Consider the following 12,745-nt stretch of genomic DNA (forward strand, 5'->3'; position numbering starts at 1 on the left):
ATTCAGTCCTGTCTTTGGCTTGGATTTGTTATGACCTCCATCTTTTTTCCTCCTTAGGTTGGGTAACCGAGGGAATGGTGCCGCTGTCTCACCACACAGTGACAGAGAGTGGAGGCCTGTAAGTGGTCAGCCTGTATGGGAATGCAGAGCCTAATATCTCCATGCAGTCGGCAATCTCGTAGCTGAGCGGCAGCTCCTTTTGCCCACCATAACGTGACATGTAGAATGGAGCTGAAGATGGAGCCCGGACTTCCAGACGCTTAGACACAGGATCAAGTCTCTTCAGGACAGTTGAGTATATTCCTAGCTGCCATCCTGCGTTGTGCTGGCTGCCCTGCAGCATTCTGGTGTTGGGGTCCGGGCACTAGTGGCTGCCCTCTCCTGGGGTTGTACATCTTACTGATGCGGCCCCAGCCCTCCACTGGGACTTCAGTGGGTCCTCATGATTGGTGGGTTCCTCCTTCTTCTCCTGGGTGTTCCCTCGGGGTGCGGTGTTAGTTTCGGGGCTTCTGGCGGAGCTGGAACGCTAATTGGCACCCTCTGTCCGTCAATTAGCACGACGGTCAAGCAACCAATCAGTGCAGCTGTCGATCTCCTGTCCAATGGGTTATCAGCATGGTCGACGGGCTCTCACTGGCCAGTTTGTCTGTTAATCTTCCTTGCCGCTGACATCTTCACAGTCCGGCCTATCCAAAGGCACTATCATGGCCTATTCTTGGGCACCGTCCGGCCTCACTAAGCACGTAGGGAATATTGGTCTGCACTCAAAGATAGTGGCTGGTTGAGTGAGATATTGTCCCAATAAATCCAAGAAAAGGAGTCAGGGGAATCCTGTGTGTCCTGCAGGATTGGCAGGCATAGTGTGTTACTAATGGTGATGTTTGAGACTGTGGTGCCAGCTCTCTTCAGGTCATTGACCAGGTCCTCCTGTGTACTTCTGGCCAAGAACAGTGTGGGCCTTTGTAGCCCAATAGCTCATAATAATATATTATAGATACGGTATATATGTAATAACAATATATATATATATATATATATATATATATATATATTCAAATCACCTCCCTTTCCCCCTATTAAAAACAAACAATAATAAAATATTTGAACAAATTTGTTATCTCCACCACACCCGTGAAGCCAGATCTATCAAAATATAAAATTAATCACATGGATAAACTGCAAAAATAAATTAAAATGCCAAACATGTAAAGCGCCATGGAATAAATGGCGCTATAATAAATAACAATAATAAACTTGCATTTTTTTCAGTCACTGAAAAAAAAAAAAAAAGCAATTGGAAGGGATTAAAATGTTGTATCTACCCCAAAATGTTATGAATATAAGCATCAGCCCAGGGGGAGCAAAGAAATAAACTTTCAGATAGCTGCATCGAGAGAAAAATGAAATGTTACAGGTTTCGGAACATGGAGACACAAGCAACATTTTTTTTTTCTTTTTTTTTTTTTTTTTTTTTACAGATGCCCACATTTTTTTCACCACTTAAATAGAAAAAAATAAAAACACAAGTTTTGTATCGCTGTAATTGTACAGACCTAGAGAATAATATTGCAAAGTCATTTTTACAGAACAATGAATACTGTAAACACAAAACTCAAAAATAATTGCGGAATGATGGTTTCTCCGCACTTGGAATTTCTTTTCCTGTTTTCAGTACGTGGAATAATAAAATGAACGATGAAATTCTAAACTACAGCTCGTCCAGATTAAATACAAGCCCTCATACGGCTACGGAGGTGGAAAGAATGTTGTGGCTCTTGGAAGAAGGAGAGGAAAAAACAAAAATGTACAAACGGAAAGTTGCCCTGGTCAGAAAGCACTGAAAATAAACCGTGAAATGTGTTATTTTTTTCTCCTAAAAGTGAATTGTAAGAATCAGAAATGGGTGAATATGTAACGCTTGTGAAAATTTCCTACAATACTGAGCCATGAAATATTGCATCTAAATGTGTTTACAATCTAACAATGCCAACAAAGCATGAACAACGTCAATGTGAAGATACCCACCAGTGGGATGTCCACGCCCCACAGCTCGCCCCCCAGCTTGCAATTGATCTGCAATAGGATTTTTTGGGCAATGCTTCTCAGTTTCTGAGGATTAGAGATGGTTCTAGAGTTCACCACCTGTCAAACAAAAACAGAACAAAACATATCGACCTACATTTATACAAATATGTACGTTGTCTTCATCTATCTCCATATATGTTAGATATCGATAAAAAGCACAATATAAATAGCATAAACAGCATACACTGCACTGGAAGAGAGGAGGTGACAGCTTGCAAGACTGCTGCCACCTTTCACTCTTGTGAGCAAGAAACAAAGAAGAATATGGAAAACCTTCAGTGAAAACTTATTAGCGTCTCTCATACAATGTCAGCCACACTCTTCGCCACATCTCTACTCTGGTAGGGACCATTGGGGCCGTCCTGTCACTACAACTGATGATCCACCCACTGGATAGGTCCTCAGTATCCGACTGCTGGGGGTCCGACACCTCATGATCAGTGGTTATTTGCTCTGCCAGCTTTGAACACGCTGCCGGGTCCGGGGATGGACCATGCCACCTACAGATTGGAGCTGCGCTTCTATCTTAGAATATGGAAATGTTTCTACATTACTCCACAGACACCAAAGAGACGGAAACCTTTCTGGATCTCTTCATCAGACACGCGTTTGTCTCCTGTCATAATCTTCAGTCCAATAATTGTCAGGGCAGAGCCCTCTACTGTATGTGACATGTTTATTATCGTGCGAGTTGTGAGGTGCGGCCTCTATGGATCGGACTTGTTTTTCCAGCACACCCCATGCACAGCTCCTGTCTATGATAGATGGTGTCAGTACATATAGAGCATCACTGCTTGCGGGGCTTGGGCCGTGTAGTCACAGACCAGTCGGAGAGCCCATGCTGACCCCGTCCACCGCTGAGAACTCAACGTGCACATCGTAAATGGACCAAGGTGGCCTGGTCGTCTGATCAATCGCGTGTTGCATCTTGTGGACAGCCGGGTGCGTGTCCTTCACTTACCTGGGGAGGAGACGGCACCAGAATCCACTATGGAACAAGACAAGCTGTGGAGGCAGAGCGATGACCTGAGCAATGTTCTGCCGGGAAGCCTTGGATCGTGGCATCATGTGGATGTGACCACCTACCTATGCCTGCTATAGACCAGTGCCCCCCACTTTAAGGCAGCGGTACTACCTAATGGATGTGTTTCTTACAGCAGGTTCAAGCTAAAAATTCCCTTCATCACTATGATCCATTGCCCAGAGCATGTCACTGTCTCCGCGGCTTGTCTTCTTCAGATAGCGACTCTCGGTGCCATCTCTTCCCAGGTATGTGACGCACCCGACTGTCCACAGGGTTTAAACGTGATTCATCAGACCCTATGCCTCGTGATTCATCAGACCCCATGCCTCGTGATTCATCAGACCCCATGTCTCGTGATTCATCAGACCCCATGCCTCGTGATTCATCAGACCCTATGTCTCGTGAATCATGAGACCCTAGGCTTCGTGATTCATTAGACCCTATGCCTCATGATTCATCAGACCCCATGCCTCGTGATTCATCAGACCCTATCCCTCGTGATTCATCAGACCCTATGCCTCGTGATTCATCAGACCCTATCCCTCGTGATTCATCAGACCCCATGCCTCGTGATTCATCAGACCCCATGCCTCGTGATTCATCAGACCCCATGCCTCGTGATTCATCAGACCCCATGCCTCATGATTCATCAGACCCTATCCCTCGTGATTCATCAGACCCTATGCCTCGTGATTCATCAGACCCTATGCCTCATGATTCATCAGACCCTATCCCTCGTGATTCATCAGACCCCATGCCTCGTGATTCAGCAGACCCTATGCCGTGATTCATCAGACCCTATCCCTCGTGATTCATCAGACCCTATGCCTCGTGATTCATCAGACCCCATGCCTCGTGATTCAGCAGACCCTATGCCTCGTGATTCATCAGACCCTATCCCTCGTGATTCATCAGACCCTATGCCTTGTGATTCATCAGACCCCATGCCTCGTGATTCATCAGACCCTATCCCTCGTGATTCATCAGACCCCATACCTCGTGATTCATCAGACCCCATACCTCGTGATTCATCAGTCCCCATGCCTCGTGATTCATCAGACCCCATACCTCGTGATTCATCAGTCCCCATGCCTCGTGATTCATCAGACCCCATGCCTCGTGATTCATCAGTCCCCATGCCTCGTGAGTCATCGGACCCTATGCCTCGTGATTCATCAGACCCCATGCCTTGTGATTCATCAGACCCTATGCCTCGTGATTCATCAGACCCTATGCCTCGTGATTCATCAGACCCTATGCCTTGTGATTCATCAGACCCTGTCTCGTGATTCATCAGACCCTATGCCTCGTGATTCATCAGACCCTATGCCTTGTGATTCATCAGACCCTGTCTCGTGATTCATCAGACCCTATGCCTCGTGATTCATCAGATCCTATGCCTCGTGATTCATCAGACCCTATGCCTTGTGATTCATCAGACTGTATATCTCGTGATTCATCAGACCCTATGCCTCGCGATTCATCAGACCCTATGCCTCGTGATTCATCAGATCCTATGCCTCGTGATTCATCAGACCCTATGCCTCGTGATTCATCAGATCCTATGCCTCGTGATTCATCAGACCCTATGCCTTGTGATTCATCAGACTGTATATCTCGTTATTCATCAAACCCTATGCCTTGTGATTCATCAGACCCTGTCTCGTGATTCATCAGACCCTATGCCTCGCGATTCATCAGACCCTATGCCTCGTGATTCATCAGATCCTATGCCTCGTGATTCATCAGACCCTATGCCTCGTGATTCATCAGACCCCATGTCTCGTGATTCATCAGACCCTATGCCTAGTGATTCATCAGATCCTATGCATCGTGATTCATCAGACTGTATATCTCGTGATTCATCAAACCCTATGCCTCGTGATTCATCAGACCCTATGCCCATGATTCATTAGACCCTACACCTCGTGATTCATAAGACCCTATGCCTCGTGATTTATCAGACCCTGTCTCGCAATTCATCAGATCCTATGTCTCGTGATTCATCAGCCCGTCTCGCGATTCATCACACCCTATGTCTCGTGATTCATCAGACCCTTGGCTTTCTAATTCATTAGACATTATGCCTCGTGATTCATCAGACCCCATGCCTCGTGATTCATCAGACCCTATGCCTCGTGATTCATCAGACCCTATTTCTCGTGATTCATCAGACCCTAGGCGTCGTGATTCATTAGACCCTATGCCTCGTGATTCATCAGATCCCATGCCTCGTGATTCATCAGACCCTATGCCTCGTGATTCATCAGACCCTATTTCTCGTGATTCATCAGTCCCCATGCCTCGTGATTCATCAGACCCCATGCCTCGTGATTCATCAGTCCCCATGCCTCGGGATTCATCAGACCCTATGCCTCGTGATTCATCAGACCCTATGATTCGTGATTCATCAGCCCGTCTCGAGATTCATCAGCCCGTCTCGTGTTTCATCAGACCCCATGCCTCGTGATTCATCAGATCCTAGGCTTCGTGATTCATTAGACCCTATGCCTCGTGATTCATCAGACCTGCTGTCTAGTGATTCATCAGACCATGTGTCCCGTGATTCATCAGATCTTAATTAGTGATGAGCGAATATACTCATTACTCGAGATTTCCTGAGCACACTTGGGTGTCCTCCGAGTATTTTTTAGTGCTCAGAGATTTAGTTTTCCTTGCAGCAGCTGAATGATTTACAGCTACTAGCCTGCCTGATTACATGTGGGGATTCCGTAGCAACCAGGCAATCCCCACATGGCTAGTAGCTGTAAATCATTCAGCTGCGGCAATGAAAACTAAATCTCTGAGCACTTACAAATACTCGGAGGACACCCGAGCGTGCTGGGGAAATCTCGAGTAACGAGTATATTCTCTCATCACTAATCTTAATGTTTCGTGATTCATCAGACCCTATATCTCATGATTCATCAGACTCTTAGCCCTTTCCTATAGCTACATGGTACAGTTCTGATGCAGCTTTCGTTGGTGGACAGGGATCAGCACGGGCTCCGTGGCCAGACTGTGGCTCCACAGCCGCTATGCTCTGTGTGCACTGACATCTTTTTATCACAGTTGGGGGGACCTTTTTCAGCACTTTGTGCTACACATAACACCCAAATAGACAAATATCTTTACTTGGGGTATGGTGTTTAAATGTGTAGCCGCTTATAGTTTCACTTCTTTAGCAGAAAAAAAAATGACCTCATACGCAACCTCCAAAATTGTGACAGAGAGGGTGAAAACAAAGAAAAGTTAATCGGGAATAGATTGTTTACATTGGCTGAAGATGCTTAAAAGGTTTATTCAGGCCAACCACGATACGAGACGTCCACAGATTGATCACTAATACATCGCTCAGTGCACATGCACGGCCATTGTTCTCGGCAGCACATTCTGATTACACAGGACGATGTGTTGCCGAGAATAATTATTTTTATCAAGCTTAAAAATAATTTCATCCATTGAACGTTTGCTTTGCTGGCAGATTACCAGGAAGCGAGTATTACTAGTGACACTTGGGTGCGATAATCGGCTAGTGTAAATACACTTAAAGAAGCTGCGATAGATCAGAGGGGTGAAACCATGAAGAAAAGTTCTGTTCTTTTATCTCTCCACCCCTGTGTCAATGCAGGATGCACAGGGGAAAAGATGACCAGAGTAGGCTGTGATCTTTTTTTCCTGATGTCATTTGTAGCCCCCCACATGCGGCTCAGCTACATCAAACAAGGGATATTCTCTTTATATTACACCAAGAATACGCTTTAGTATGACAATCTAAGCCTTACCCCCAATATTCTACCTGTGCCACATGTTTTCACATATTACAATTGCATTTTGCAATGAACAGCATTTTTTTTCTCCCTTGGAGTTGATTGGAGGTCCTAATTAAACAGATGTTAGGGGTCTTCACTGTTGAGACCTGTGGGTTATATACGCGCTAATGGGCATTTAATAACCAGATCTATGAACACTTGTGCCATCGCTGTTGTGTCATTATGGAAAATTATGCACCACTCCCTGACTCTGCACCTCAGCAGGAGACGGAGCCATGAGCCAGAAGTAGTCCAATAAGTCATATTCCTACTTCTGGCTGTGCAGATGTCGCCTGTGATTTGTGCAGATATTTCTGGGTATAAATCCTCTCTTTTCCTTAGGGCCGACCTGTACAATTCATATTGTGCACAAACAGGCCCGTGTATCACTAAAACAATGAAGATAGTATGTCAGCCAGAATCGGGGGGTCACTGGGGAGCAGCAGTGCAGATAGTGAATCTGCAACCAGGTTTTTGGTGACCCCATCTGAGAGCAGCATGATGTAAAGACAGACCGTGATTCCAACGTTGTGTCACTTACTGGGCTGCTTGCTGCGGTTTTCATAAAATCCCTGTTTTCTCTGCTGCAGATCTAGCAGTTCTCTAAATGCTAAGCTCTGTATAACCCCGCCCACATCCCTGATTGGCAACGTGCTGTGTACCCTGTGCATAGGCAGAAAGCTGCTAAAAGTGGTGAAAGCAGGGGTTATTCAGAGCTCATGAATAAGGAGGACTACATGGCAGCAGGTTTACTAGTCCTCTAGTGGTAAACTCCTGCTGAGAAAAATGCTCTTTTTCATCAAAACTACAGCACGCAGTAAGTGACATATCTCTGGAATCAGGGTCTCTGCCCCTGCACTCAGATTAGGTGACAGTCACTTTAAGTACAAATATTCTATATTTTTGTATAGACGGTTCCTATATAGATCCATATACACCAGGTCTACCATGCTGGAAAAAGGATTTGTGTGGCCGAATCGCTGTATTTCTAGATTATATAACGTGCTTATGAGTGCACCTAATAAGTGAGTGCTGTAATCCACATTCTGATACTGGGTGAATTAGTACAGGTACGCTGGAAGACACGAATCCTTTTTTTCTAATACTGTTCATCTGCTTTTTTGTGGCTACAGTAGAAGACAGCCCTAGGGGTTGTTAAATAGACCGCTGTCTTTGTTCCTGGAGGGTGTGGGCAGAGATCTCAGCCACACTCCGGCTCCAGTGCTCCAGTCAGCGCTGTAAAATAACGGAGCCGAGGGCTCATGGGTTAAACATCTACGCTGGCAAACTGGGACATGTGCTATATTATGTGTTCGTTACATCACGTCCATACAACAATGAATAAAAACACAACATTTATCTATTTTATGTTGAAAATGAGTCCTCAACCCAACCCAGAGGCTGCGCTCTCCTTTTCTGAAGCCCTCTCGGGTGTGGAGGTGTCGGGGACGCCGGCTGCATGCAGGACATCAGGGGATGTTTCATAGCCAACGTTAGTAAGAAGAATGAAATTCTTGTTGACCACATCAAGCACAACCCCTCTTTAACGTGTATGCTCGTAAATAAATAAACCTTATTACAGTGTTACCATTGTATATCGGCAGCCATAATGGTTTCCAATTGTAAACCATCTGCCACGTGGGAGATTATTTATATGCAATTTCTTAATATATTCTGCAAAGGGATCCAACACTTGTTTTAAAAGACAAACACATTAACAAAGTTCTATGAATTGCACGTGTGACATAATAAGACGGACCCGTACCTGAGATGGGACCGGGGTCTGGACACAGCACAACTTCTTTATGGCACCATAGAGGTCATCTCTCGTCCCAGATATTATACAGACTATGAGCTGGACTTTTGCCTGTTGAACAAAGGACAGAGAAATGTTAAAAGGGAATTCCAGGACCAAACAGCAAATCCTTCATCATTCTGAATGAGTAATGAGGACGTCACGTAGTGATTACACTTGTTATCCACGGACACTCAAGTGCATTGCCTACAATGGGGTAACAAATGTTCTCTCTGGAGGTAACTCTTTGGTGTATTGCATCTGTGCCGACCAGAGTGTTTCCGGATGGCGCCGGTAGGACGAATCTGCAGACTTGCCAACAAATGGAGGGCCGTGTTGGACATTTCTGGAGCTGGCTAAGATGCTGTGACAACACAGCAATTAATATCAATTATCCAGATGTCTATTTTCTGTACGCCAGGAGAAATAGGCTATTATTTGAATGTCCACTGTTGAATTTACGTGTTTTTCTTTGGTTGGTCAAGAAACACAGACTATTGTTCATATGAGCCTGGACTTGAGTTGCTGTCTGTTGCAGCTCAATGTCTGCTATCTTTGAGGGACAGGGACATAGTTTAATTGAACAATTGATGTTTGTTAATATGTTGATTACCCATTGTATAAGGCTGGTTTCACACTTGCGTTTCAAAACGCATGGTGAAAAAACGCATGTAAACGCGTGCAAACGCTGCGTTTTTTTGACGCATGTGTTTTTGCATGTGGTGAAAAAAACGCGGCGTTTTGACGCGTTTACATGCGTTTTTTCATGCGTTTGCGTTTTTTAAACGCATGCTGAGAAATGTGTGACAGCTGCCAATCATCAAAATAAAGTAAAAAAACCACTATAAACAGAAATAGTTAGGGTTAGGGATCATAACCCTAACCCTAAAGGGATCGTAACCCTAACCCTACCCCTAAAGGGATCTTAACCCTATCCCTAACCCTAAAGGGATCATAACCCTAACCCTAAAGGGATCGTAACCCTAACCCTACCCCTAAAGGGATCCTAACCCTAGTTAGGGGTAGGGTTACGATCCCTTTAGGGTTAGGGTTAGGATCCCTTTAGGGTTAGGATCCCTTTATCACCTTTATGGTGGGGGGTGGCATATCAGTGTGTTTTCTGTTTAAAAAAAAAAAAAACGCATGCGTTTTTAATGCAATCAAACGCATGTACTTAAAAACGCATGCATTTACATAGACATCAATAGGTTTTTTTGTGGCAAAAAAATGCATGCTTTTTTGCGGCAAAAAAAAAAACGCCGCAAAAATTACTACATGTTGCATTTCTGCAACAACTCATGCAGAGAAAAAACGCATGTGTTGCAAAAACGCGTCAAAACGCATGGAAAAAAAACCGCATGCGTTTTTAATGTTAAATATAGGGGGAAAAAACGCATGCGTTTTTTACCGCAAAAAACGCAAAAAAAAAAAAAACGCAAATGTGAAACCAGCCTAAATCCATATAGGACATACTATGCAGATTGATTAAATACTCAATGACCGTTAAACTCAGCCCACCTCCCCCTGACCTGTGGATGATGACCTGAACCACAGATGTGGGTATGAAAAAGGATTTCCATCATTCTGCAAGAAGAATCACAGCCAAGAACACGCTACAGGGCAGCTGCCAGCGCACCATGACTACATCAAGAGGGACACAGATTTGACATTCTACAGGATGTCAGCTTAATGACCACGTTCCTAGCTGGAAGAATACAGATCTGCTCCATTAACCATCACTGAACCCATGGATACATTTGGGGAAGCCAAGATTAGGGCCCTACGGTCACCTGGCTCCATGGTGAAGTCCAGAGAAGCCAGGTTGAGACTATCCGGTCACCTGGACCTTGTGCCTCAATGGACTGTCAGTTTCTGAAGCTTGTCGTCACCTTCTTTCTGTGGGTACCTGCCAAAAGCAGGGTGTCACTGGTGGGGGTAGTCAGCCTTGGAAGCCCAGAAGTAGCAGCTGCTCTAATCACGGCAAAGTCAGCGGAAGGGAGTGGCTCAGTAATTTTCCACCATCTTGGGTAGTTTGCTGGGACTGTCTGTTTGATGGTTCAATAAATTAATGAGACGTAGTTTAACCTCTCGCATTGCGTTGTCTGAGTAATATTATGCCCTCGAGAAAGGATAGCGTACATTCTTTAAAACGAGCCCTGGTCCATACAGTCTCGGGGCAGCGGACCACTGTCTCCCGTGTCTCCACACATGCACTTTGGGAAATGTGGGCAAAAATGGAGCTTAATTGTGGGGTACTGGCAATTGTGTGCAGGGTGTACTATGATCACCACGAAACAGGCTCAAAATATAAACAGTCCTTTCTTAGGCTTCAACCATAAGATGTCCTGTGATCATTTTGTTATCAGAAAAGTTAACAAACTTTGGAAAACCTGTCAAACTCTAACATAGGGGTTATTATATGTTACAAAGCATTATGTGAATGCTTGAGAAATTTGCATTTGTAATCACAAAAAATAGGGGGATATTTATGCACCACAATTCTGGTGCATTGGCTTATTTGTGACCACCATGACTGCACATGTAGCTTCAAGTAAAAAAAAATCACGGTGTATTCTCACTGATCTACAACACCATGGAGGGACATTGTAGGGACCAGAAACCAAGGGAAACACAGAGCAGGAAACCAAGTACCGTATATATTCAGTGATGATTCAGAGCGACTTATGTTTTTCATAAACTTTGCTTACATTGTAAAAAGACGTCACAAGACATCTCCCGACTTCACACCCAAGGTAAAAATTCTGCTGATTACTTCTTGGAATCTGTACACCGTGTATCTGCATTTCTCAGCCATATTGACGGATTGCCTAACAAACGGACAATCCCTACATGTGTTCAACAGCCGTGGGACATGTAACGGCGAGGACTCAAACATAATATTAAAGCACGACGAAGACACTCGGCTAACACCCGAGCATGCCCAGATAACCTTATCCCAGCATGCTTGCTCATCACTAGAGGTAATTTATAAAAATATTATACATTTGAGTATATAGATTATTCGACACCAAGGTGATTCCTAATATACCATATCATTACTTTCCGCTCCATACAGATGCAGCTCTTCTGCTCCTCTCAAGAGAATGATGTTACTGGGTTATTTCTACATCTTACACCATGTTAGGTGAAAAACAAAAAGTATTAATAAATGTTTCCACCAACTTACAGACTTCATAAAGTCACAATGCCACTTTCTATGGGCTTTTACAGGTCAGTGACCGGCTTAGACACGTCTTTACACAATCCCCTATGCTGTACTATTCCTGTAAGTGCATGTGCTCACAACATCTTTTCAGGTGGATTCCGCTTAAAATGAATGAACCTAAGTAGTTCAAGGTAAAAACAACTTGCTGTGAATATGTTCTGGCTTTTGTGACATATTTTAACTGTTCCAGACTCACAAAGCCATGAAGCATCTAATAGAAGTGACTGCTCCATTCTTCAGTTTGGAAGCTGCCACAATATTATACTTGGAATTAACAAAATTTAAAAAACCCCACAAAAGACTTCTGTGAAAACATCAGAAAAGATGATTTAGGGAAAACACTGCTGGCGTTTTCCATGACCACCCGCTCTCGCCACCAACACAGGAGAATCCTGACAGTGTGCGGTGTGTAAGCTGTGAGGATTCAGAAGTTGGAAGAGACTGCAGACTTTCATCCCAAACCTGCACAACCCTATTTTTCCAATTGTGACATGTGTCCACAAGTTATGTGGAGTGCTCAGCTATTCCGAGAGTGTTGTTTCATGACCCATTGTACTTATAATAATAATTAATAATAATTTTTATTTATATAGCACCAACATATTCTGCAGCACTTCACAATTAAGCGGGGACATGTACAGACAATAAATTCAGTACGAGTTAAGACAATTTAAACAGTGACATTAGGGGTGAGGTCCCTGCTCGCAAGCTTACAATCTACAAGGAAATGGGGGGACACAATAGGTGAGAAGTGCTTGTTATTTCAGGTCTGGCAATTCTAATAAATAGGGATTTTCATATAA

The 12,745-nt window shown here is 44.2% G+C and overlaps 1 protein-coding gene across 1 annotated transcript in view; it reads right to left on the bottom strand.

Annotated features, from left to right (window-relative positions):
- The window catches only part of PIWIL2 (piwi like RNA-mediated gene silencing 2), a 243,951-nt gene that overhangs the window by 9,415 nt on the left and 221,791 nt on the right, over window positions 1-12,745 (bottom strand). Inside the window, exons 18-19 of the mRNA XM_069766984.1 lie at window positions 8,687-8,788; window positions 2,026-2,142 (exon numbers count right to left, since the gene is read on the bottom strand). Coding sequence (XP_069623085.1) covers window positions 2,026-2,142; window positions 8,687-8,788 — 219 coding nt within the window. The remainder of the gene's footprint in view (window positions 1-2,025; window positions 2,143-8,686; window positions 8,789-12,745) is intronic.

This window comes from Ranitomeya imitator, chromosome 4 (assembly GCF_032444005.1).
Source record: "Ranitomeya imitator isolate aRanImi1 chromosome 4, aRanImi1.pri, whole genome shotgun sequence".
NCBI classification, from domain to species: Eukaryota; Metazoa; Chordata; class Amphibia; order Anura; family Dendrobatidae; genus Ranitomeya; species Ranitomeya imitator.